The sequence below is a fragment of the Trichomycterus rosablanca genome, chromosome 3, assembly GCF_030014385.1.
Source record: "Trichomycterus rosablanca isolate fTriRos1 chromosome 3, fTriRos1.hap1, whole genome shotgun sequence".
Lineage (NCBI taxonomy): Eukaryota > Metazoa > Chordata > Actinopteri > Siluriformes > Trichomycteridae > Trichomycterus > Trichomycterus rosablanca.
This window is the reverse complement of record NC_085990.1, coordinates 2,047,627-2,074,403: the sequence shown is the minus strand read 5'-3', so window position 1 is coordinate 2,074,403 and position 26,777 is coordinate 2,047,627. Positions and strand designations below refer to the sequence as shown.

Here is a 26,777-nt window from a genome sequence, read left to right as displayed (position 1 = left end):
GAGCAGGGTCCACTCAGAAGAGACCTCGCGTTGGTCGTCCAAAGAAGCTGAGTGCACGTGCTCAGCGTCACATCCAACTGCTGTCTTTGAAAGATAGGCGCAGGAGTGCTGTCAGCATTGCTGCAGAGATTGAAAAGGTGGGGGGTCAGCCTGTCAGTGCTCAGACCATACGCCGCACACTACATCAAATTGGTCTGCATGGCTGTCACCCCAGAAGGAAGCCTCTTCTGAAGTCTCTAAACAAGAAAGCCCACAAACAGTTTGCTGAAGACATGTCAACAAAGGACATGGATTACTGGAACCATGTCCTATGGTCTGATGAGACCAAGATTAATTTGTTTGGTTCAGATGGTCTTAAGCATGTGTGGCGGCAATCAGGTGAGGATTACATAGATAAGTGTGTCATGCCTACAGTCAAGCATGGTGGTGGGAATGCCATGGTCTGGGGCTGCATGAGTGCAGCAGGTGTTGGGGAGTTACATTTCATTGAGGGACACATGAACTCCAATATGTACTGTGAAATACGGAAGCAGAGCATGATCCCCTCCCTCCGGAAACTGGGTCGCAGGGCAGTGTTCCAGCATAATAATGACCCCAAACACACCTCTAAGACGACCACTGCTTTATTGAAGAGGCTGAGGGTAAAGGTGATGGACTGGCCAAGCATGTCTCCAGACCTAAACCCAATAGAACATCTTTGGGGCATCCTCAAGCGGAAGGTGGAGGAGCACAAAGTCTCGAATATCCGCCAGCTCCGTGATGTCATCATGGAGGAGTGGAAAAGCATTCCAGTGGCAACCTGTGAAGCTCTGGTAAACTCCATGCCCAGGAGAGTTAAGGCAGTTCTTGGAAATAATGGTGGCCACACAAAATATTGACACTTCAGGAACTTTCACTAAGGGGTGTACTCACTTTTGTTGCCGGTGGTTTAGACATTAATGGCTGTATATTGAGTTATTTTGAGGGAAGAATAAATTTACACTGTTATATAAGCTGCACACAGACTACTTTTCATTGTGTCAAAGTGTCATTTTGTCAGTGTTGTCCCATGAAAAGATATACTTAAATATCTGTAGAAATGTGAGGGGTGTACTCACTTTTGTGATACACTGTATATCGCGGATTTTATACGCAAGCATGTCTAAATATATATCGCGGATTTTATACGCAAGCATGTCTAAATATATATCGCGGATTTTATACGCAAGCATGTCTAAATATATATAGCGGATACGCAAGCATGTCTAAATATATATAGCGGATTTTATACGCAAGCATGTCTAAATATATATCGCGGATTTTATACGCAAGCATGTCTAAATATATATCGCAGATTTTATACGCAAGCATGTCTAAATATATATCGCAGATTTTATACGCAAGCATGTCTAAATATATATAGCGGATACGCAAGCATGTCTAAATATATATAGCGGATTTTATACGCAAGCATGTCTAAATATATATCGCGGATTTTATACGCAAGCATGTCTAAATATATATCGCAGATTTTATACGCAAGCATGTCTAAATATATATCGCAGATTTTATACGCAAGCGTGTCTAAATATATATAGCGGATTTTATACGCAAGCATGTCTAAATATATATCGCGGATTTTATACGCAAGCATGTCTAAATATATATCGCAGATTTTATACGCAAGCATGTCTAAATATATATCGCAGATTTTATACGCAAGCGTGTCTAAATATATATCGCGGATTTTATACGCAAGCATGTCTAAATATATATCGCAGATTTTATACGCAAGCATGTCTAAATATATATCGCGGATTTTATACGCAAGCGTGTCTAAATATATATCGCGGATTTTATACGCAAGCGTGTCTAAATATATATCGCGGATTTTATACGCAAGCGTGTCTAAATATATATCGCGGATTTCATACGCAAGCATGTCTAAATATATATCGCGGATTTTATACGCAAGCGTGTCTAAATATATATCGCGGATTTTATACGCAAGCGTGTCTAAATATATATCGCGGATTTTATACGCAAGCGTGTCTAAATATATATCGCGGATTTTATACGCAAGCGTGTCTAAATATATATCGCGTATTTCATACGCAAGCGTGTCTAAATATATATCGCGTATTTCATACGCAAGCGTGTCTAAATATATATCGCGGATTTTATACGCAAGCGTGTCTAAATATATATCGCGTATTTCATACGCAAGCGTGTCTAAATATATATCGCGGATTTTATACGCAAGCGTGTCTAAATATATATCGCGGATTTCATACGCAAGCGTGTCTAAATATATATCGCGGATTTCATACGCAAGCGTGTCTAAATATATATCGCGGATTTCATACGCAAGCGTGTCTAAATATATATCGCGGATTTTATACGCAAGCGTGTCTAAATATATATCGCGGATTTCATACGCAAGCGTGTCTAAATATATATCGCGTATTTCATACGCAAGCGTGTCTAAATATATATCGCGGATTTCATACGCAAGCGTGTCTAAATATATATCGCGGATTTCATACGCAAGCGTGTCTAAATATATATCGCGGATTTTATACGCAAGCGTGTCTAAATATATATCGCGGATTTTATACGCAAGCGTGTCTAAATATATATCGCGGATTTTATACGCAAGCGTGTCTAAATATATATCGCGGATTTTATACGCAAGCGTGTCTAAATATATATCGCGGATTTCATACGCAAGCGTGTCTAAATATATATCGCGGATTTCATACGCAAGCGTGTCTAAATATATATCGCGTATTTCATACGCAAGCGTGTCTAAATATATATCGCGGATTTTATACGCAAGCGTGTCTAAATATATATCGCGGATTTTATACGCAAGCGTGTCTAAATATATATCGCGGATTTTATACGCAAGCGTGTCTAAATATATATCGCGTATTTCATACGCAAGCGTGTCTAAATATATATCGCGTATTTCATACGCAAGCGTGTCTAAATATATATTGCGGATTTTATACGCAAGCGTGTCTAAATATATATCGCGGATTTTATACGCAAGCGTGTCTAAATATATATCGCGGATTTTATACGCAAGCGTGTCTAAATATATATCGCGTATTTCATACGCAAGCGTGTCTAAATATATATCGCGGATTTCATACGCAAGCGTGTCTAAATATATATCGCGGATTTCATACGCAAGCGTGTCTAAATATATATCGCGGATTTTATACGCAAGCGTGTCTAAATATATATCGCGGATTTTATACGCAAGCGTGTCTAAATATATATCGCGGATTTTATACGCAAGCGTGTCTAAATATATATCGCGGATTTTATACGCAAGCGTGTCTAAATATATATCGCGGATTTCATACGCAAGCGTGTCTAAATATATATCGCGGATTTCATACGCAAGCGTGTCTAAATATATATCGCGTATTTCATACGCAAGCGTGTCTAAATATATATCGCGGATTTTATACGCAAGCGTGTCTAAATATATATCGCGGATTTTATACGCAAGCGTGTCTAAATATATATCGCGGATTTTATACGCAAGCGTGTCTAAATATATATCGCGTATTTCATACGCAAGCGTGTCTAAATATATATCGCGTATTTCATACGCAAGCGTGTCTAAATATATATTGCGGATTTTATACGCAAGCGTGTCTAAATATATATCGCGGATTTTATACGCAAGCGTGTCTAAATATATATCGCGGATTTTATACGCAAGCGTGTCTAAATATATATCGCGGATTTTATACGCAAGCGTGTCTAAATATATATCGCGGATTTTATACGCAAGCGTGTCTAAATATATATCGCGGATTTTTCGCCGGTTCGCGGATTTCTGCGAACAAGGAGTCTCTTTATTTCTGGTACATGCTTCCTCAGTTGGTTTGCCCAGTTGATTTCATACACGGGACGCTATTGGCGGATGGCTGAGAAGCTACCCAATCAGAGCACGCGGTTAAGTATCCTGGGTGCCGATTGGCTCGGCGAAGGAGAGCAGCACTGGATTCCGCTTTATGCTGTATAACTGTGCGGGAAATGTTTATAAGAGTGTGGGGGTGTTTACAAGGGCTTAAAATATATACAAATAACCATATAAACACGTGGTTTTTACTTCGCGGATGTTCACCTTTGGAGGAGGGATTGCTGTACATCGGTTCTAATCAACAAAAAGATGCAGAGTGCTCTGGGTATGAGCTCCTCTCAGGTGAACTGAAATGCTGTAGTGACGTGTCGTCAAATTCAGTGTTCATGACCTTGTTACCTGCATGACCTTGTTCTGCTGTAATATTTAGGGCTGCCGGAGTCTAAAACTCTCTGTAAAACTATTTTACTCAACTAGCATTGTACATTATTAACTACATTCTCTATTGTTTTACCCCGAGGGCATTCTGATGGAAACCTGTTTACCCGCCGAGGTTAAGGATTGAAAGTCGAGACTGCCGTGACAACGATGCTGCTCCTGCCGGATGTGACGGGTCTGGAGTAATCGCACCAAGAATGACAAGAAATCACTACAGACTTTATTGAAGACTAGCGCGAATAACAACTCTATTATTATTTATCTATTTATTACCAGTTATAACTTTTAGATCATTCAATTCTGTGTTCGTATGCTTTGTGTAAATCGTGTATTTATTTAAAGTTTCCTCCAGGCCACCCAAGAAGGACGGGGCCCTGCTGAGTCTGGTTCCTCGGCTTGCTCAACAGGGGTTTTTGTATCTGTTGGTCCTGGATTTTGTAAAGTTGCTTTGAGACGATGTCTATTGTAAAAAGCGCTATATAAATAAAAGTTGACTTAAAACACCATCCGTACACTTATCAGTGAAAGGTGCAAGAATTCAACAGCCGTTATGGTATGGGGGAGCACGCGTTTACACACATGCTGCCATCAGGGCGACATCAGAGACACAGAGCGCACACGCTTGACTGGGTTGCCTGCAGTTCAGGGGTTTGTAATAAGCAGGTTTACTACATATCTAAATCCATACATGTATACACATTTGTAGGGCTGGACTAGTAATCAGAAGGTTGCCGGGTCAAACCCCCTGGGTTCTGGAGACTTACTGCTCTACAGAATTTCAGGTTTTCTTTACTTTACTCCCAATTCACCCAATTCATCGAACCACTGGCGTTTTTCTACCTTGGCGATAAGCTGGAGGATCTGCGTCTCCGAGTCGGGTGGGGTGAGCACTCCCAGAGCCTCCAGTCTCCTCAGGCTGCGCTGGATCTTCCTCTTCTTCTCCTCCAGCGTCAGGTTGCTGTCGGCGATCAGAGACTTGTTCCTCTTCATCTTCTCCGGAGTGCGGGCGTCTCTCTGCGCCCTGCGGTGCATCATCCAGCCGTGCTGCGCTTCCTAAAACGCCGGGGGACGATTAGTGTCGTCTTACACAGACGGGAAGGACGAAGGACCGCGAAGGGTGGCGGGTGCGTTTACCGTACCTGATCCCGAGAGACCGAGGATCTGAGAACGTCGCTCAGGGTGTCTCCGGGCTGAGCTCGGATCACATCGATGATCAGCTGCTTGGTGCTGGAACGGGTGCAAAGTGCATGAATACGTACATCTGTATATGTATACACCGATCAGCCATAACATTAAAACCACCTCCCTGTTTCTACACTCACTGTCCATGTTATCAGCTCCACTTACCATATAGAAGCACTTTGTAGTTATACAATTACTGACTGTAGTCCATCTGTTTCTCTGCATGCTTTGTTAGCCCCCTTTCATGCTGTTCTTCAATGGTCAGGACCCCCACCGGACCACCACAGAGCAGGTATTATTTAGGTGGTGGATCATTCTCAGCACTGCAGTGACACTGACATGGTGCTGGTGTGTTAGTGTGTGCTGTGCTGGTGCTGCTGGATTTTTTGAACACCTCACTGTCACTGCTGGACTGAGAATCGTCCACCAACCAAAAACATCCAGCCGACAGCGCCCCGTGGGCAGCGTCCTGTGACCACTGATGAAGGTCTAGAAGATGAGCGACTCAAACAGCAGCAATGATGAGCGATCGTCTCTGACTTTCCATCTACAAGGTGGACCGACTAGGTAGGAGCGTCTAATAGAGTGGACAGTGAGTGGACACGGTATTTAAAAACTCCAGCAGCGCTGCTGTGTCTGATCCACTCATACCAGCACAACACACACTAACACACCACCACCATGTCAGTGTCACTGCAGTGCTGAGAATCATCCACCACCTAAATAATACCTGCTCTGTGGTGGTCCTGACCATTGAAGAAAAGCATGTAGAGAAACAGATGGACTACAGTCAGTAATTGTATAACTACAAAGTGCTTCTATATGGTAAGTGGAGCTGATAAAATGGACAGTGAGTGTAGAAACAGGGAGGTGGTTTTAATGTTATGGCTGATCGGTGTATACACTATATGGCCAAAAGTATTCGGACAGGACTGGCTATAAACTGAGTTTTAATTCATGTCTTTATAGAGTTTGCTTTGTACACAGGGTACAGTTATGCTGAAAGAGGAAAGGGTCTTCCCTAAACTAATTTGTTTTATATAATTGATTACACCTGATAGCAATTAGTCTTGCTGAAACACATCAATTCATTATTTAGACATGGTGTCTGAATACTTTGGTCCATACAGTGTATGTTTAAAGGCGCTCGTGTGGCTAATCCACCACCTCTGAGTGCTATCACCCGGTCGGGCGTCTACACAGACATGACTGGTTATCTCAGTGGGTAAGGAAGAGGTAGAGTGGGGGTATGTCCGCCTTGGGTCCAGCAATCCGGTAAACACGGATAGCGTGGCTCTCCGTACGCTATACGGATCTCGATGGGAACCCAGCGCTCACCTGAGTAGAATACCTCTGACGTCAGGTTTGTCCTCCGAGCTCTTGAAGACGTCAAACTTGCTGGTGAGGGTGAGGGACACCTCCATTTTGTTATAGGGAGCCAAAACCTGCTCGAGGTTGGGGTCGGCCGAGTTGATGACGCCCTCTCCTGCGCCAGCATTAAAATCAGACGCTTGAAGGTCATCAGGATTAAAAAAGCTAAATTATTTTGAAAAGACGGCACGAGACCTACCGACAAGCGACTGGACGGTGGGCACCTTGCCGAGGTCCCTCAGCAGAAAGAGCAGAGAGTCATTCGGATCAGGACACAGAGCATCCTGGTGCTCCAGCAGCAGCTACACACACACACACACACACACACACACACACACACACACACACACACACACACACACACACACACACACACACCACTATTATTATTATTGATCTGATGATCCTAAACATGTGAGATTAAAGAAAAGGTTTGGACATATTCGTACCTTGTGGGTGTTGATGAGCTCGCCGATGGAGATGTAGATGACCGGTTTGTTGAGAATGACCATCTCGGAGTACTCGTCGATGTTGAAGCGCTCGCCTGGCTCGGGAACGTCACACACCGCTTTCAAAAACTTCCTGTTAGGCGGAGACGAGATAAACCAAATAAAGAGGACGATATATAGACAATTATAGATAGATAATTATAGATAGATAGATATATAATTATAGATAGATATACAATTATAGATAGATAATTATAGGTAGATAGATAATAGATAATTATAGATGGATATATATATAGATAGAGAGATATACAATTATAGATAAATAGATAATTATAGATAGATAGAAATATACAATTATAGATAAATAGATAATTATAGATAGATAGAAATATACAATTATAGATAAATAGATAATTATAGATAGATAGAAATATACAATTATAGATAAATAGATAATTATAGATAGATAGAAATATACAATTATAGATAAATAGATAATTATAGATAGATAGAAATATACAATTATAGATAAATAGATAATTATAGATAAATGATAAATAATTATAAGTAGACAGACAGACATAATTATAGGTAGATACAGATAATTATAGGTAGATAGACATAATTATAGATAGATGATAGATAATTATAAGTAGATAGACAAATTATAGGTAGATAGATATTTATAGGTAGATAGATAATTATAGGTAGATAGATAATTATAGATAGATGATAGATAATTATAGATAGATGATAGATATTATAGATAGATATAGATAGAGAGATATACAATTATAGATAAATAGATAATTATAGATAGATAGAAATATACAATTATAGATAGATGATAAATAATTATAAGTAGACAGAGACAACTATAGGTAGATAGACAATTATAGGTAGATCATAGATAATTATAGATAGATGATAGATAATTATAAGTAGATAGACAAATAATTATAGGTAGATAGATAATTATAGGTAGACAGACAGATAATTATAGGTAGACAGACAGACAGATAATTATAGGTAGACAGACAATAAAAGGTAGATAGACAGACAATTATAGGTAGATAGACAGACAATTATAGGTAGACAGACAATAAAAGGTAGATAGACAGACAGACAATTATAGGTAGACAGACAGACAATTATAAGTAGATAGGCAGACAGACAGATAGACAGACAGACACTTTATTTATCCTGAGGGAAATATTGGCCTCCAGTAGTTGAACAAGCTAAAGAAGACAAACTAATAGTAATACTAACAGAGTAAGCAGGGTGTAGCCAATATATAACGTGAATATATACAATATATGGTATGCAAAATAATGTGTACAAATCGTGCATCTGATATAATAATAGGAGCAGTGGTTTATCTATTTTTATAATCGTATATATTATATATTCTTATATTGTTTAAACTACTGCACATGCACTTTAACACACTTGCTGCTATTCAATTATTGAAAAAACATGACCAAACATTTCAAATGTCAGTTTGATATGATGGTAGATATGTTTATATAAAAGGTATATACAGTATAGGGATAAATATTAAATATAAGAATATAATATGAAATATATAGGTATGAATGAATATACCTGAACTTGCTGTGCATGAGTGTAATGTAGTCGTTCAGAGCTCGCAGGTGAACCGAGTCTCCGTGGAAGTGTTTGTGCGCCGCGCTGTGCTGGAGGATCCGGGCGATCGATCCCAGGGTTCTCCGCTGGTCGGGGAGCAGGGCCGAACCCACCCCGAATTCCACCACGTCGAATCCATCAGGAGCCACCACGGCGGGGTTCATGTAGCGGTAGTACACCAGGTTACCTACGATCTAAAAGCAGCGCCGATTACGAACGTAGATATAGCCAACACCGCACCCGGTCATGAGAAGAATCGGAACCCCGGGCGCGCGTCCTACCTTGTACAGCTCGTCCTCGCCGGCCTGGGGAAACTTCTCGTGCAGAGAGTCTCGCAGAACCTTAGCGGTGTAGCGAAAACCGTACCTAACACACACGGGTGGGGAAAGACGACAGCAGAAATCTCACACGTACGCCAAACGTAGCCGATTCCCCAGGACACGGAGCAACAATATCTCCTGTACGGGCCTCGGACCATCGAAGCATCAGGTTCTTCAGATGGAAATGTGCTTGCCTTCGACTACAGACTTATGCATGCACACATTTGTAGGCCGTTCTAGTAATCAGAAGGTTGCCGGTTCAAACCCCTGGTCCTGGAGACTTACAGCTCTACAGAGTTTCAGGTTTTCTCTACGTTACTCCCAATTCACCCATTTAACCACTCAGTGAGCCGACTCGTTTTAACAAGGCAGCTGAAAAACAATCACCGCTTGTCTTGTACCACGTCAAGACGAGGCCAGATGTGTCGTTACATTTAAGACACAGCCCAAGAGCACCAGTCTAAAAACGGTTAGGAGGGTTATAATGCTATTAGACTTACATTTGTTGCTGCTAACGCCAAGTTCACACTACACGACCGATCTGCGATAGGGGGGGGGGTCACACACTACACCATCCATCACCGATTGGAATCGCAGGCGAGCTTCTCTGCTCTCCCAAACTACGTTCCGTCACGAAAACAAACGCGAGAAGTGACGAGGTGTTTAATGATACCACGTCCAAAAAATGCACGTCAACAAGTAGCGAGAGATCAAAGTTGGATTGTTCTATAGTGTGTTGAAGGTTAATTAATATTTTTGCACCGCTGGTGTTTTGTAGACAACGATCAGGTCAGAAATACAGTAAGACGTGTGTGTGTGTGCTGATGTATCCTGATGTAAACTACAGTATATTATCCCCCCGTCCCACCTGTTTACACTCCTCTCCTGCGTTTCCCCTCACACCGTATCCTGCGTTCTCATTGGCCGTTCGACACAGCACTCGCTGCCAGACGTGCAACTCGGATCGGATACCTGACACGTTAGAAATCTCGACTCGGATCAGATCGAGTCGTTGGATAGTTCACTCACAGCGATCGAGAGCCGAGTTTTGATCGCCGAGCGAACGCCGAGTCGCTCCCGAGCCGGCAAATCCAGCGCCGACCGGTCGCCGGGCATCTGTATGGGTCAGCAGCAATGGCATATGGATAAATATGTAAGGAGTTCCCACCACGGCTTGCCGTAAGATATGAAAAGGGTAATAATGTAAAAGATTTACACAAGTATTTCTTAAAAAGGGGGGCGCTGAGACCTGGATTTAAATCTTAAAGGTGCTATCAGCCAGTCAGGCGTCTACATGCATTTGATTGGATATTTCTGGTTGGGAGGGGGGTGATTGGTCCTGATGCAACTCTATATTAGTCCCACAGACTTAAAAACCGCTAGCAAGGAAACAATCGTGTATACGATATATACATACGGCAGTTTGTGCAGGTTGCCGGTGATGCAGTGAAGGACGCGGTCGGTCAGATTCTTCAGGTTGGTGATGGCGATGTTCAAGCGTCGCTGCACCTCTGGGTGACCGAGCGCCTGCTCCGCACTCACCTCATACGGCAGGGAGCTGATCAGACAGCGCACACACATATACACAGATGCATAAAACGCTCCAGACAGAACTTTGAGAGTATTAACGTACGCTGACGTGACTTATTTGATGGCTGGGTTAATAACGGTTCTTTAAATAGTACGAATTAATTGATGGTATTTATGGAACGACAGGCTTATGTCCATAGTCTAATCGGTTATTCATAATGCTGATGTTATGCCAAATTCTGCACCAGTCGTCATGTGCATCCCTTTATCTGGAGAATGCATTTTAACATTAGGTCTAAAAAAAACAAAAAACAAAACCCAACTGCTGCAGACCGCCACCTTGGTCCAGAAGTGCTGGACCTAAGCAGCCAACCGCTTCTTTTCACCCATCATCACACCACTCTCCATTATTTACTGCCTCAATGCAGAGGTGGTGAATACTGAGCTAGCTTGGATCAGAGTACTTGTTGTTCAGCATATTTTAACAGCAGCTCCAACAATTTGGCGAAATTCGCATCACTTACATGATGAAAATGACACTTATGGGTTTAATTCGACAGTGTGCGCGGCGCTGACCTCTTGTGGCCGGTCTGGCTCTCGGTCTGGTTGATCCAGCTCTTGTAGATCTCCACAGGGTCGGTGCGAATGCTGAGCGTGCGGTCCTGCAGGACCTCGCGCACCGCCGGCTCCAGGATCTCCCTGAGCGCGTTCTGACCACGAGCGTGCCGGTAGAAGCTCACCAGCATTTTTATGACCGTGGGGTTCCCCGTCACGACCTCCTGAGGCTGGTCCACCTTCAGTCTGACACACACACACACACACAGATGAAATGTTGAGTGTGGAATAACAGGCCTGATTTATACACGATTGTAAGCACGGTGCATCGTGTATGGGAACCGTACTTGATCTCGTGGCGCAGGGCTGCGGTGAAGAGCTGCAGCAGTAGGTAGGCCTCTCTACAGTCAGAGCCGTAGTTGAAGAGGGTGAAGATGACCGTCTCCATGAAGCGTGTGCTCTTGTTTTGTGGCATTAGGAACAGGAGCTGGGCCAGGTAGGAGGGCTGGGTCTGTATACATGGAAAAAGTCAATATTATCACTATGCCATGCAGTGAGGACCGGCATCAACAAGTAAATAAAATACGGCACAACAACATCATCAAGCACTTTACATCAAGAGGCAAATACTGGTACTACATGTGACCACAATCTCCCATATTCCTCGTACGTCTGTGCTGTGAGGTCGAATGGCTATTCCACCGAATCGGTGCCATTTCCATCCCTAGGACATTATATGTATAAATGTAGATGAAAATAATCTTTAAAATACATTTATTCATTGAGCAAAGTGTCCAGCACGTTGATCTAATTGCAAATTTTGGACCCGAAACTGTAGAATGAAATATAAGAGTAAAATCTGTCAGAAATCCATTTTTCCTGCAGTGTTTGGTGACTCCAGATCACATCCATGTTAGTTAGTTAGTGTTTAGTTTTTAACGCCATGTCTGCCCTTTGGGCCATGTTCATAGCAGGAAAGGTCGTGATCGGTCTTATTTACTTATTTCATTTGACTTAGAGGAGTTATGTCTGTTGTCTATGTATGTTCATTTAAATGTGTTGCTTCAGTTTTGTTAATGACAGGAATTTTAGGAGTGTTGTTGCTTTTGTCTTGGTAAAGAGTTCCTTTATGGTTTTTGCTGATAAGATCTGTTGTCTTTCATGGTTATAGATGACACATTCCAGCATTAAATGTTTTATTGTAATCGGTGTTTGGCATGTTGCGCAATATGGGGCAGTTTCACCTTTTATCAGGTACATGTGTGTTAATCAGAATTGTAGAATAATGTGGTTAAAATCCCCTCAATCCTGTTACCCTCACATATTCATCCTTCTGATCATAAACATGTGAGAATATTCTCATCAATCAGGTCACATTTAGAACAGAAATGTTCATCATCTGTATCTACTGAAGCTCACGGGAAGAGCATTAGCATTAGTAAGTCGTAAGTCTGACTGAAGATTCGTCTCCACGTTCATTCCTGTTACCCACATTTATTCTGTTTGTTATTAGTTTATATGTATATAAAAAGAACATTGTGTGATAATTCTGGTGCTTTAGCATGTTCTACTATATGTGCTGCTATATTTCATGTATTTACTACAGTAATTCTAGGTTTAAAACCTCAGTCCTGTTACTCATGCAGTTAAGTGTGTGTGTTGCTAAAATCAGAGTTAAACAAAGATAAAAAAATAGAGTTACTACACGCAGATAACACGCAGTCAGTGCAACAGCCCTCAACCTCCAAGCCAGGCTACATAATCGTAATACAAAAACCTACATCAAGGCTTCCAAAACCAAGGAAAAATGTCTTATGGTCTGAAGAGAGCAAGGATGAACTTTTTGGCTATAATTTAAAAAAAAAAAAAAAAAAAAAAAAAAAAAAAAAATGGTATAAAAAAACAGCATACACACAGTGAATTATGGTGCTGGCAGCATCATGCTTTGGAACTATTCATAATATTGACTAAAGCCCCAAATTTTTGAGTGTGTTGCAGCCAGGCATCAATTTCTAAATTTGTTTATTGCATATTAAGTGTATATCCTTTCTGGATATAGGGTTTATAATTTTGTATAATTGATTTAAGGGCTGTCCACATACTTTTGGCCATATAGTGTATGTACATGCACTCCTATAGAGGCGTGTGTACCTGCAGCAGATAGAAAAGATGCTGATAAGCCTCCAGCTTCTCTCGCTTCTCTTTACTCAGAGACTTGAGACCTTTGTGTTTATCCAGGGCCATCATGTCCGACAGCTCCTCCTTGTTCTTCTTGGTGAGCTTCTTGTGGTGTGACACGACCTCCTGCACCACAGAAACAGACCAGACAGGCTTAGCCCCCAGACTAAGATCATCCTGAAACTAACTGCCTGCGCGCTACCGACCTGGAGCGTGACGCGGTTGCGGACCAGCAGGCCGATCTTCAGGTCCATGAGGTCCAGGTCGGACTCCAGCTGCCTGTTGGAGCGGATGGTGCGCACCACCTCCTCTCGCAGGCGCAGCAGCTCGCCCTCCTGGCGGATGTCGTCGTCGCCCAGCTCCAGAAGGTGGGCGAACTTCCGCACTACAGACAGCGGGGGGGTACTGGAGTGCACTGTTACAGACAGACAGGAATTAAAATTTTAGGTGGCGCAGTGGGATATTCTGATAGCTTATCCCCGGTTCGAATCTCAGCTCTGCTGCCGGTCAGCTGGGCGCCCCCTAGCAGGCACATTCGGCAGTGCAGCAGACAAAATTGGCCATCAGTCTGCTAGTTGATTTGGCAAATGACGATTTTGTTAAGGGGAGTTTTCCTCATAACTGCTGCAATTACGACCCCTGCTGGCTGATCGATGGTGCTGCACAGAGACGGGGTCTAACAGAGATCGTGGCACGATACGGCTCTCCAAATGAACCCACGTCCTGCAGGTGAAAAGAAGCGACCCGTACTGTACACGTGTCGGAGCGGGCGTGTGTTATTCACGACCCTCCTCGATCAGGAGGCCGGAATACAAAATCGAGGAACTGGATATGACTAAATGGGATGGGAAATTTTGGGGAGAAAATGCATTAAAAACAGGAAAGATCAAGAGACCCGCATTTTGTCCATGATTTACGCGCAAGACAGGCAACACAAACAAAGCATCTTACTCTCTCTGGTCCAACTGTGGTTTACAAGATGTAACGTGTACAAGTTTATGTTTGTTTGTTTGTTTATTTTATGGTTTAACACCATGTTAACACATTGGTCACATTCATGTCAGGATTTTTTCATACGTAAGTTCTCTTTTTTTTCCTTTTTTCTGTGATATGTTGATTAAGGGGTTTAACATCATGTCTTCATTTATACAACAGTTAGTTCCGACCGTACAATCTGATTGGTTGAGAAGCCTTCTAACCGTGCTGATATTCGTGACAACAGCACGGGCTTTTCACACCACAACGGTATTACTCCGCTGACGCGTTGCCAGTAACGACAAACTGCATGCACACTGTTGTGCCTTTAAGACGTTAAAGGGTTAACCCAGAATACGGAGTTATGCTTGATGCCGTATACGCATGCGTGGGTTCAGTTTAAGGATGCAATAAAACAAAGCTCTACTGAACAGTTTATCTCCTGTATTTCTTTTTAATAATACTTCACACACAAACGTGCACACAGGCGACACAGCTCCCGATCACGTTTTAAATCCGTGATCTGATATACAATCTATCGCACTGTATAGGGAACATAACCAATTGTCTAATTCACTATCTAGTGCACTATGTAGGGAACATAAATCCGTGATTTGATACACTATCTAGTGCACTATGTAGGGAACTTTAATGTGTTTGTAACGCGAACAGTTAGCATAATAGCCCAGTTAGCAGCTTCTAAGAGTTCTGTTATCACCCGTATATCCTCTGGTGTGTGCAAGAGGTTTTTTTATTTCTTTTTTTCCCTTCGGAGGTTCTTACCTTTTTCTTGTTGTTATTCTTACTTCCCTGAAATGAGTTTTTGCAACTTGGGATGTCTGCTTTGTAGTGTTAAACTTTATATTCGGTGTGGAACTACTTTTTGGCGGAAGGTATTGTCAATATTAAAGCATATTTATTATGAAATTCAGGGCTTCTTTGATTTATTTTCTTTCTTTATTTTGTAAAAACTGTTGTATAAAAGCAGTAGAACACTCGAGGTCGTGTGTTATCGAGAATAACATCATGGCTCTGATGATCTACGGCACTCGACTTCGGCTCGTGCCTGCGACCAAATCACAGCCGTGTTGTTATTCGCGATAACACACTCCCTCTCGTGTTCTATTGCTTAAGTAATTAATAATTGTGGCTGAGAGGTGCTTCGTTAGATTTTTGATGTTTTCACACTTTTGTGATTAGTTCAGGTATTGCAAGAAATTTTATTACTTTTTTTTTAGTGTTGAGTTGAAAATTTCTATCAGATTATTCGGGATTCCTTATTGATTTCTTATTGTACTGTACTTGCGACATTCGATAATGATGTGCTTTATTGTTAAGATGGTATGGCATGTTTCACATGGTGGTGGGGGTCCCCCTCTCAATAGGTATGAATGAGTCAACTGGGTGTGTCCGATGCGGCATCTAGTCCATACCGCTTGTTCCATTCTGTTTGTTGGCAGAGGTTTCTGGTGTGTGTCGATATTTGGGTATATTTCATAAAGTTTATTGTTGTATTGTAATTCCCATTCAAGCTGCCATTTGTTTCTGATGTACAGTATTTAATTACCTGTGGTTTGGTGTCCGATATTAATAGTTTCTTTTTTGGTTGTTGTATGGTTGGAGGTTTACGTGCTAGCCTGTCGGCCTCTCCGTTTCCTTGAATGCCAATGTGTCCTGGGATCCAGCAATATTTAATTTCAAAGTTTTCTTTAGTTAGTCTTTGGGTTTGATCTAAAATTGTATTTATAGTTGGATGGTCTTGCGATAATGTTTCCAGGGCTTGAAGACCAGATTTCGAATCTGTGTAGATTATTGTCTTTTTTGTTTTGATTTTCTCTATAAGTTCTAGTGCCATGGATAATGCCCGAGCTTCTGCTGAGAAAATCGAGCTCTCTTTATGTAGCGCCATACTTTGCGAAAAGCAGTTTGATGTTACTGCGGCCGAGACCTGGTTTGGTGATTTGGAGCCGTCCGTGTATATTTCTGCATGTGATGGTTGTTTTCCTCTTATATTTAGAAAGTTACTTAAGTATATGTTTGGATGGGTATTTTGTTTTTTATTTATTGTCAAGTCCATGATTATTTGGGGTTTGATGATGTCCCACGGGGGAAGAGAATTTTTATAACCACTGGTAATATCATTTATATCCAGATTTGTTTCCTCTAGGAGTTTTTCTCATTCGTATTCTTGGTGTGTCAATAAGTTTTGTTCTGTATGCAATACTGGATCTCTTTGGTGTGAATACATCTTTGTAAGCAGGGTTTTGGGGATTTCCTTTGAGTTTTATGGCATATTGTACTGAAAGCCTCAGTCTTCAGTCTTCTCCTAGTGCTGGTCTAATGCCAGAATGATGTACTCCATTTAATTTGGCCAGATAGGATGTCCTGGTTACAAGTTTATGTAATGATTGTATTTATTTTTTTACTATTTGCGACCCATTTTTTGGGCTTTGCAAATCCCTGATCTAAGCAAAAGTAAACTCCAATAATAATAAAAGTCATACCCAGCATCTTGTACTCTTCACGGGCTTTATTGGCTCGGAAGAAAGCCTGGATCTTTATAATAGCGCCAACCTGACAATAATAATAATAAAAAAAGAACATCGTTTATAAACGAAGCTTAGAGACGATTTGCACCACGATGAACGAGGGAAAAGACTCACGTGTCGTCTGAAGTAGCGCAGGCGGGCCAGGTACCTGCTGCGAGCCAGCCACATCTTAACCATAGCCTGGATCTGATAATACACAACTAGATCAGTTAGTGGCTGATAAAAAGCTCGGTTATAAGAACCTAAACGTATATCAGCTTCGGCTTTTACCTTGACTACGGCTCGCCAGTTCCGGTGAAGATGCTCCAGTCTCCTTTTATAAGCCGTCTGCTGGAGAAACCGCCGCCAGTGAGACTACGGCAAAAACACGATAGTTAGTTATACTGTACACTGATCAGCCATAACGTTCAACTGTCCATCTTATCAGCTCCACTTACCGTATAGAAGCACTTTGTGGTTCTACAATTACTGACTGTAGTCCATATGTTTCTCTACATGCTTCTTTAAACTGCTTTGACCCTGTTCTTTAATGGTGATGGATGATTCTCAGCACTGCAGTGACACTGACATGGTGGTGGTGCGTTAGTGTGTGTTGTGCTGGTATGAGTGGATCGGACACAGCAGCGCTGCTGGAGTTTTTAAACACAGTGTCCACTCACTGTCCACTCCTACCTAGTCGGTCCACCTTGTAGATGTAAAGTCAGACACGAGCGCTCATCTATCGCTGCTGTTTGAGTCGCTCATCTTCTAGACCTTCATCAGTCAGTGAGTGGACACGATATTTAAAAACTCCAGCAGCGCTGCTGTGTCTGATAACACACCCCAGATAGGACGCCAATCCATCACAGCGCCCCGACCATCCCCAATCGTGCCTGTGTGAAGCCAGCTAGCGTATTTTACAGCTACAGCGACATTTTGCTGGTGTAACTGGTGGACACACTGGGAGTACTGATAACAGGAAGTTAAACGAGCGCCTGTATTAGGTGTGTTTGATTCGTCTGCGAGCCGATGCCTCACCTGGATGGTTACGACAGCAGGTAGCTGAGAGTGAAGGAAGTGCAGGCGCTCGGAAAGCCTCTGCCGGATGAGAAACCCGCGCGCGCGAGCCTGCAGCGCCGCCACGAACGGCTCGCTGGCCCGCCACTGGACCTCCCTGCTGTGCGCCGCGGTCACGCCGCTGCACACCGCCTGAAAAAAAAAAAAACGAGGGACGGAGGAAGCCTTAGTGTTCTCGCATAATCCATAAGGACGCAAGAGCAGAGATCCACGGTAAATTCCATGGGGTACCTGGATGTCCTCGTGGTTGAGGAACAGGCTGTTCTGGACGAACCCCTGAGGTCTGTCCCAGGTGCCCTCCAGCTTCTGCACGTGAAAGTAGTAAGAGCTGCCGTCTGGAGTCTTAGTCTTAATCCACGGGCTTCTGTTGTCGCCTGATTCGAGACACACACACACATACACTGTTCTCTCAAAGCTCCAGCTCATGGTAGGTGGTCTTTCACCATCTACCGTACACAATATTGTGAAAAGATTCAGGGAATGCAGAGAAATCTCAGTCTGTCTAGGGTAAAGCTATAGACATCGCCTTCAGAGGTCACTGCTAAGATACAGTCATGCTACAATAATAATAATAATAATAATAATAATGAATGAGTAAACCGTCGTCACTTCACACAGAGCTAGGAGGAGCAAGACTGCAAATAATCTAGCTCCTTCACCATCTACCGTACACAATATTGTAAAAAGATTCAGGGAATACAGAGACATCTCAGTCTGTCTAGGGTAACGCCAGAGACTTTAAGCCTTCAGAGGTCACCGCTAAGACACAGTCATGCTACTATAATAATAATAATAATAAAAAATGAGTACTTCGGAAAACCGTCGCCACTTCACACAGAACTATGAGGATCGTCGATCAGTTTAAAAGATAATTTCTCAGAGCAAGACTGCAAATAATGTAGGTCTTTCACCATCTACGATTTAGGCAACCCAGATAAAGCTCAGTGTCTTAGCAGTGTTTTTTGGTCTTGCCCTAGACAGATTATCATGCTACTGTAATGTATATAGCCACATGGGCTTGGAAGTACTTCGGAAAACCGTCGTCACTTAACACGGAACACTGCTGCATCAGGAAATGCGACCTGAAACTATATTAAACCATGATAACACAATATATCAATTAAATGCAGAAGAACTGCAACTGCAAATTTATCCTGTATATTTATAACGTATATCTACATTTATATTGTCCTCCTTTACCACGGACACGCCTCATAACACGAGAGACGCACCGCTTTCTCTTCCTGAAGCACAAACTCGTTTTGCTTTCACATCTTTCATTAAATTTCCTCCTTCTGCTTTAATTTTCTCTCCTGGTACATTTTGGGATCATGTGTAAACATTTCTCAGCATCACTTGTTGGAAAACCGCCTCGGTTAAACGCTGATGTGGAAACACTGCCATCTAGTGGCGGGATGAGGGATGCGGTCACTTTGCAGGTGGCAAAATCGGCATGCGTTGTGGGAGATGCAGTTTATGTAATGGACCGCAAAACCGGGGAAACACGGGCTGTGGTCAGATGAGTATACGCTTTAGCTTGTTCTCCGTGCCAAAGACAAAAAGGAGTCGACATCCGTGGTTATTTCAGCAAGACCATGCCAGGCCTCATTTTGCACGCATCTTAGATTCTGTGTGCTTGTAACCAGCCAATCACAGTCATGGACGATTTTGTGTCTCCAATTAACCTGTGGACTGTGGGAGGAAACCGGAGCTCCCGGAGGAAACCCACACAGACACGGGGAGAACATGCAAACTCCACACAGAAAGGACCCGGCCCGCTTCACCTGGGAAACAGTGAGCCTGACTCACCTCCCAAGACTTTGGCTCGCTGCAGAGCGGACAGCTCGGTTTGGTACGCCGCCGCGCAGTCCGCCACCACGCTCCGCAGCGCCACCTCGGGTAAACGCAGCACTCGCGCGGTCTGAGAGGCTTTACCTTCCTTCACTGCCTGATTGACAGCAGCCAGACCGAGAGACACTAAACATAAAAATCACAGAACACACACAATTATAAAGTTCCAGCTTTTAAAATGCACAAATGCGTTCATATAACTGCACACGAAGCTGAAACTCACTTTTTAGAGCTTTCTGAGTGTCCTGATTGGCCAGTCTCACGCCATCCTGAATGTCGGCTATCCACAGCTCTGCTCCGGGGTCCCGATTCCGCTGCACCGTGACCAGACACAAAAAAATATACAGATGTGCACAATCAAAATGTAAAAACAAGATTTAAGACATTACTAAAATGTATGAACCACACCTCTGCTTTGTGCTTCTTGATCCGGGTCAGCACATCGTGGTAGCGTTTGGCATTCTGTGGCACTACATCCTTCACACCACTAGAGGGCAGCATCAGCGCAGCCAGGGTTTTCTGAGGGTCAGTGCGACCGAGTGCCTGGTTGATCAGCCCTATAGTTAGAATCTCTACATTTAAACAGAGGAGGAAATTACCGACACAATAAAAAGTCACGTGGGTTCGATAGACGTGGTCAGGCAGCAGCGTGGACTTACGGTCGTGCTCCTCTTGAGCGGCCAGGTTGACGCCGTTCACGCCACTCTGCAGATCGTTCCATGTCAGGAGAGCTCGGCCGGCTTTCCTCTTCAGGTCAGAGAGCTCCTCGAAGTACCTGAGCGCACACGCTTACGTGGTTAGACAGTAAGACATAAATGTGTGACATAATTATGTATGAACAGCTGAGTGCAAAGGTTTGAAGATGTCAGTATATAACAGACAGCAGAAATGTGTAATATATACACAAGAATATGCAAATATGGGCCAAAAAATCCAGAGGGTGGCTTACAAAACAATAACACCACCTACAGTGTATCACAAAAGTGAGTACACCCCTCACATTTCTGCAGATATTTAAGTATATCTATTCATGGGACAACACTGACAAAATGACACTTTGACACAATGAAAAGTAGTCTGTGTGCAGCTTATATAACAGTGTAAATTTATTCTTCCCTCAAAATAACTCAATATACAGCCATTAATGTCTAAACCACCGGCAACAAAAGTGAGTACACCCCTAAGAGACTACACCCCTAAATGTCCAAATTGAGCACTGCTTGTCATTTTCCCTCCAAAATGTCATGTAATTTGTTAGTGTTACTAGGTCTCAGGTGTGCATAGGGAGCAGGTGTGTTCAATTTAGTAGTACAGCTCTCACACTCTCTCATACTGGTCACTGAAAGTTCCAACATGGCACCTCATGGCAAAGAACTCTCTGAGGATCTTAAAAGACGAATTGTTGCGCTACATGAAGATGGCCAAGGCTACAAGAACATTGCCAACACCCTGAAACTGAGCTGCAGCACAGTGGCCAAGATCATCCAGCGTTTTAAAAGAGCAGGGTCCACTCAGAACAGACCTCGTGTTGGTCGTCCAAAGAAGCTGAGTGCACGTGCTCAGCGTCACATCCAACTGCTGTCTTTGAAAGATAGGCGCAGGAGTGCCGTCAGCATTGCTGCAGAGATTGAAAAGGTGGGGGGTCAGCCTGTCAGTGCTCAGACCATACGCCGCACACTACATCAAATTGGTCTGCATGGCTGTCACCCCAGAAGGAAGCCTCTTCTGAAGTCTCTACACAAGAAAGCCCGCAAACAGTTTGCTGAAGACATGTCAACAAAGGACATGGATTACTGGAACCATGTCCTATGGTCTGATGAGACCAAGATTAATTTGTTTGGTTCAGATGGTCTCAAGCATGTGTGGCGGCAATCAGGTGAGGAGTACAAAGATAAGTGTGTCATGCCTACAGTCAAGCATGGTGGTTGGAATGCCATGGTCTGGGGCTGCATGAGTGCAGCAGGTGTTGGGGAGTTACATTTCATTGAGGGACACATGAACTCCAATATGTACTGTGAAATACTGAAGCAGAGCATGATCCCCTCCCTCCGGAAACTGGGTCGCAGGGCAGTGTTCCAGCATGATAATGACCCCAAACACACCTCTAAGACGACCACTGCTTTATTGAAGAGGCTGAGGGTAAAGGTGATGGACTGGCCAAGCATGTCTCCAGACCTAAACCCAATAGAACATCTTTGGGGCATCCTCAAGCGGAAGGTGGAGGAGCGCAAAGTCTCGAATATCCGCCAGCTCCGTGATGTCGTCATGGAGGAGTGGAAAAGCATTCCAGTGGCAACCTGTGAAGCTCTGGTAAACTCCATGCCCAGGAGAGTTAAGGCAGTTCTGGGAAATAATGGTGGCCACACAAAATATTGACACTTCAGGAACTTTCACTAAGGGGTGTACTCACTTTTGTTGCCGGTGGTTTAGACATTAATGGCTGTATATTGAGTTATTTTGAGGGATGAATAAATTTACACTGTTATATAAGCTGCACACAGACTACTTTTCATTGTGTCAAAGTGTCATTTTGTCAGTGTTGTCCCATGAAAAGATATACTTAAATATCTGCAGAAATGTGAGGGGTGTACTCACTTTTGTGATACACTGTACATCTACTCTAATACATACAATCAAACCAAGACGCTCAGGGTTCGAATCTCAGCGGTGCTATCGGCCGGCCGGGTTTAGTTCGTATACATATATAGCTACACCAAGAACTGGATTCATTTCCTGAGCCATGCGACCAGGGTCCTTTCTGTGTGGAGTTTGCATGTTCTCCCTGTTTCTGCATGTCTAAATCCTTGGATCCCTTAAAATGCTCCTGCTGAGGCGCCTTAAAGGCCTAAGCGTACTTCCTGTTAAACTAAGTTCGCGAGCGTCGCACAAAGCACTGCAGGCGACGCTGTGACGTGACGTTAAGTTCCATGACTACCGAAAAACGACGGCCGTGTCCGAAATCGCACACTTAAACTGTACGTTTTTTATTAGAGGCGGTGCGCACTGCTCGGCCGGTACAGAAGCTCTTTCAGTACGCGAGTGTGCCGCGTCCGCGCATGCACAAACAATGCCGCCCGAGCAGTCGATTATCCGGGTACTTTTTGCGTACTGCTTAATTAACACTACGTATTCGGACACGCTACCCGCCCCCGCGTACCGTTCAGTATGACGGTAGCGATTTTGGACGCAGCCGATGAGAGGCGCTCCTCAAAAATCCATGTTTGTTTTCATTGCACGACTTTTTTTTAACCGACCGATCACAGGCGTTGTCAGGCGACAAGGCGAGCGAAGCCTCTGCGCGACGCCCGTGACGCCTCCTCAGCGCCGAAGGAAATCCCAGCATTCAGTGCGGCACGACTTCTCTCACCAAAGACGACAAACGTGGCGGACGGATGTAATGCGGAGCAACCAACGGAGTTCTTTTCAAACGTAAATACGTTCTCGTCGATGTTTAATTTGTATAAAGGTGCACGAGTGTCGTTCACTTGTAAATTCGGGTTCGTCACGTTAGCCGGCGTGCCAGCGGTTTGAGCGGCCTGAGGCGTAATCGGTGTATCTCCGTCTAAGCAGAGCGTCTAAATAATCTGCCCTATGAGCTCCATGTCTTTATTAGAATCCTCTCTACTGAGGCAGCTCATCAGGTCGGTCATAGGGAGCAGGGCGGGTCACCAGGTTTTCACACAGACCCTTTGAATCTCATCTACAGCTTTTCTAGGCTTTTTGGTACCAGTAAACCCAGGTCAGAAGTCACGGCACTGCAAACCTTCAGTCTGAGACGACTATTTATACTGTAACGTCTGACCTTTGAATCAAGCCGTCATCAATATCTGCGAGGCCAGCAGCGGGGCTGACCAGCGCGGCGCAGAACGACCCGACGTCTTCGGCCTCCAGCGCCTGGTTTATCAGAGCCACCGCCGAGAGCATTTCTACCGCCACGAACAGCTCCTCCTGCTGCAGCTCTCCCTACACACACAACCAAAAGTTCCTCCTTAAAATATACTACATACCCCGGCCCAATTTAATCATATCCAATTCCACGATTATGTTCACCCTCTATTGCTGCGGTCCTTCCTTTACGACCGAATAAGATACGAATTAAATACGTGTGAAATAGAATGAGGCCAGTTTATATGAAGATCCGTACCACGCACCATCGATCAGCCAGCAGAGGTCGTAATTGCAGCAGTTATGAGGAACCTCTACAGCCCTCCCTCCCTCCCTCCCTCAGACTAGCCAACCATTAAAAGTGTAGGACAATGACATTTAAATCTATACACATATTCGTAAGCTGGGTGCTTGGCTGGCCACCGTATCTTCATACGCTGTGCAAGGACCCCGATTGGTGGAAGAGACGCCTGTGCAGAACGCAGGGACGAGAAGAGGAGGGCCGTACACGTGTGTCGGAAGAGGCGTGTACAGCGGCGTGCTCTCCTCGGATGCAATCTGGTCTTTCTCAGCAGCGGAAGACAAAATTGAGTCGCCAAATGCATTAAAAAAATTAATAAAATAAAATAAATAAATAAATAAAAACAGACACGATCGGCAATGTCTGAGAACGGGAAGCCTAAGCTCTGCTGGCGTGTCCAGGGTATTCCTGTCTTGTGCCAGTCATCTAGATCAGGGATTTACACGGACTCGTCCATGATCTTTACCGCAAACCAGGCAACGCAAACAACGCATCAAAACAAAACATACTTAATTACAAAAATGGTGGCAAACTGGTCACACTGTGGTTTACAAGATGTAACGTGAAGCCTCCACATGGGGGGGGTAAGTTCATTTTGTGTTAGTGCCTGTTAAAAGCCCTGATTAAGACAAAACACACCAGGGTGAGGTTCGAACGGAGTAAACAGAGTTGTAAAATACTTGTTTCCCCATCTGTGCGTCTTCTAATCATTTGGGTACAGAAAACACGGATAAGCACATTTTTCCCGTGAATTTAGTAGGGCCCTAATTACAAAGCTTCATCGTTAGAGTTCATATTCATAAACACAAAGCGGACACCTTCACACACGGTCTCTGACCGGTAAATGATCGGCGTTACTGAAACTGGCTTAAAATGATAAATAAACGTATAAAAAAGTGACCTGCATCTGTATCTTGATGGCCCTGGTAATCTTAAAGCAGTTTAGGATGCATGTAAGTCGTGTTACCGGAGTTACCTGAGGGCACTGCTTCTGCAGACACGCGAGCTCGTTCTGGTAGAGCTCGGCGGCGAACGGGTAAACGTCGGGCAGGTGGGAGCCCGGGTCCATCAGGGCGCGGGCGGTCTGTCGCGCCTCGCCCCGCCGCAGAGCCTCGTTGATCTCGGACACGGCCTGCAGCACTGCGGACACAAGCGCTCGGTTAACTCTCGCTCGTTACGCCGGGTTAAGTAGTTCTGCCGGGCTCAGACTGACTTGTTCTGGAGCGTTGAGCCTCGTCGTTGGCCACGGCGACGCCTTCCTGCATCTCGTCTCTCTCCAGAGGGTCGACGCAACCCAGATCCTGTCGGAGGAAACGGATACGTGCATTAAAACGGCACGTGTGGTACTTTCAGCGGCGAGTCCCAGACGTCTGGTGGGATCCCCAGGCATTCCCATTCTCCGGCGGGTCCTGGGTCGACCCCGGGGCCTCCTCCCAACCTCAACTGGCTCCTCTCCACGCGACGGAGCGGCGGTTCTATTCCGAGCTAATCTGTAGGACCTGAAGTTGGGTTACAACACGATTAAACCATTACGAATCAATAACGAGGCATAATTTGCTCCAGCTGTGATGTTCGAGGATTCATGGTGTAAACTAAGGAGCTGCTCACAAAGCATTTCCAAAACATTGAACAAGCAACCTTCTGATTAGTGGTCCAGTATGTTAACTACAGTATTTGCAGCCGAGAGGCACTACATTCAAAATGTACGAATATAATTGCTGTACGATGAATTAATAATAAGAATTAGACACCCTAGATCAGAGTTTTTCAAGCGACACACATACAATCTGACAATCTGGTCCCACTGTGGTTTACAAGGTGTAACGTAGGGCCTTTAATTATTATTATTTTTGTCTGCGACCCTTTTCTTTTGGGAAAATGATATCAGAACATCTCATCTTAACTTTATAGACACTATTTCCAACAGCACATTTCCACACGCTGTGTGCTAACCTAAAGCCAGGCTGACACGGCAGAGATCGAGCTAGATTTCAAAGCCCTTTAAGTCACAGTTAATACATTTTTAATATCGGGCTAGATCAAATTATTTAAATTCGTTGCAGACTGTTGCGAACGCAGCGTGAGGAGAGCCGGACAGAAGGAGCGGCCTAATCGACGGCTATCGGATCGAGCTGTCGGACATCGGATGAATTGATTACATGTCCGAAATTCTGGCCGGCTGTCATGCTGAGAGAGGAGACCCGTCAGCTGAAGTCATTTAATAAATCAAATCTCAGAAATCTCGGAGGATCAACACAGAGTCAGTCTGAACTGAGCAGATGATAAAAAAATAAAACCTGTGGCTTATCACTCACTTTCTTTCTACTACTACTACTACTACTAATAATAATAATAATAATAATAATAATAATAATAATAATCTGTACTGTTTTACTTTCTTACTTTGGTACACAGAATATTAGCTCAGTGGTTAAGGTACTGAACTAGTAATCATAAGGTTGCCGGTTCAAGCCACACCAAGTTGCCACAGTTGGACCCCTGAGCAAGGCCCTTAGCAATCAATTGCTCAGATTGTATTCAGTCACTTTGGATTAAACGTCTGCTAAATGCTGCAAGCGTGAATGTAAATGTACGGCACATGATATTTTAAAAATATTACATTTAATG

At 43.7% G+C, this 26,777-nt stretch overlaps 1 protein-coding gene across 2 annotated transcripts in view; it reads right to left on the bottom strand.

Annotated features, from left to right (window-relative positions):
* iqgap3 (IQ motif containing GTPase activating protein 3) overlaps window positions 1-26,777 on the bottom strand; it is a 46,283-nt gene that overhangs the window by 6,791 nt on the left and 12,715 nt on the right. For both annotated transcript variants that reach the window (XM_062992405.1, XM_062992406.1), the window contains 24 exons: window positions 25,363-25,450; window positions 25,126-25,289; window positions 23,766-23,926; window positions 20,623-20,738; window positions 20,372-20,535; window positions 20,187-20,277; window positions 19,922-20,089; window positions 18,344-18,486; window positions 18,074-18,244; window positions 17,327-17,410; window positions 17,171-17,242; window positions 17,012-17,081; window positions 13,739-13,947; window positions 13,506-13,658; window positions 11,702-11,865; window positions 11,376-11,600; window positions 10,687-10,827; window positions 9,231-9,315; window positions 8,911-9,143; window positions 7,303-7,435; window positions 7,053-7,155; window positions 6,821-6,968; window positions 5,440-5,527; window positions 5,141-5,353 (listed from right to left, as the gene is read on the bottom strand). In XM_062992405.1, the coding sequence (XP_062848475.1) occupies window positions 5,141-5,353; window positions 5,440-5,527; window positions 6,821-6,968; window positions 7,053-7,155; window positions 7,303-7,435; window positions 8,911-9,143; window positions 9,231-9,315; window positions 10,687-10,827; window positions 11,376-11,600; window positions 11,702-11,865; window positions 13,506-13,658; window positions 13,739-13,947; window positions 17,012-17,081; window positions 17,171-17,242; window positions 17,327-17,410; window positions 18,074-18,244; window positions 18,344-18,486; window positions 19,922-20,089; window positions 20,187-20,277; window positions 20,372-20,535; window positions 20,623-20,738; window positions 23,766-23,926; window positions 25,126-25,289; window positions 25,363-25,450 (3,387 nt within the window). The remainder of the gene's footprint in view (window positions 1-5,140; window positions 5,354-5,439; window positions 5,528-6,820; window positions 6,969-7,052; window positions 7,156-7,302; window positions 7,436-8,910; window positions 9,144-9,230; window positions 9,316-10,686; window positions 10,828-11,375; window positions 11,601-11,701; window positions 11,866-13,505; window positions 13,659-13,738; window positions 13,948-17,011; window positions 17,082-17,170; window positions 17,243-17,326; window positions 17,411-18,073; window positions 18,245-18,343; window positions 18,487-19,921; window positions 20,090-20,186; window positions 20,278-20,371; window positions 20,536-20,622; window positions 20,739-23,765; window positions 23,927-25,125; window positions 25,290-25,362; window positions 25,451-26,777) is intronic.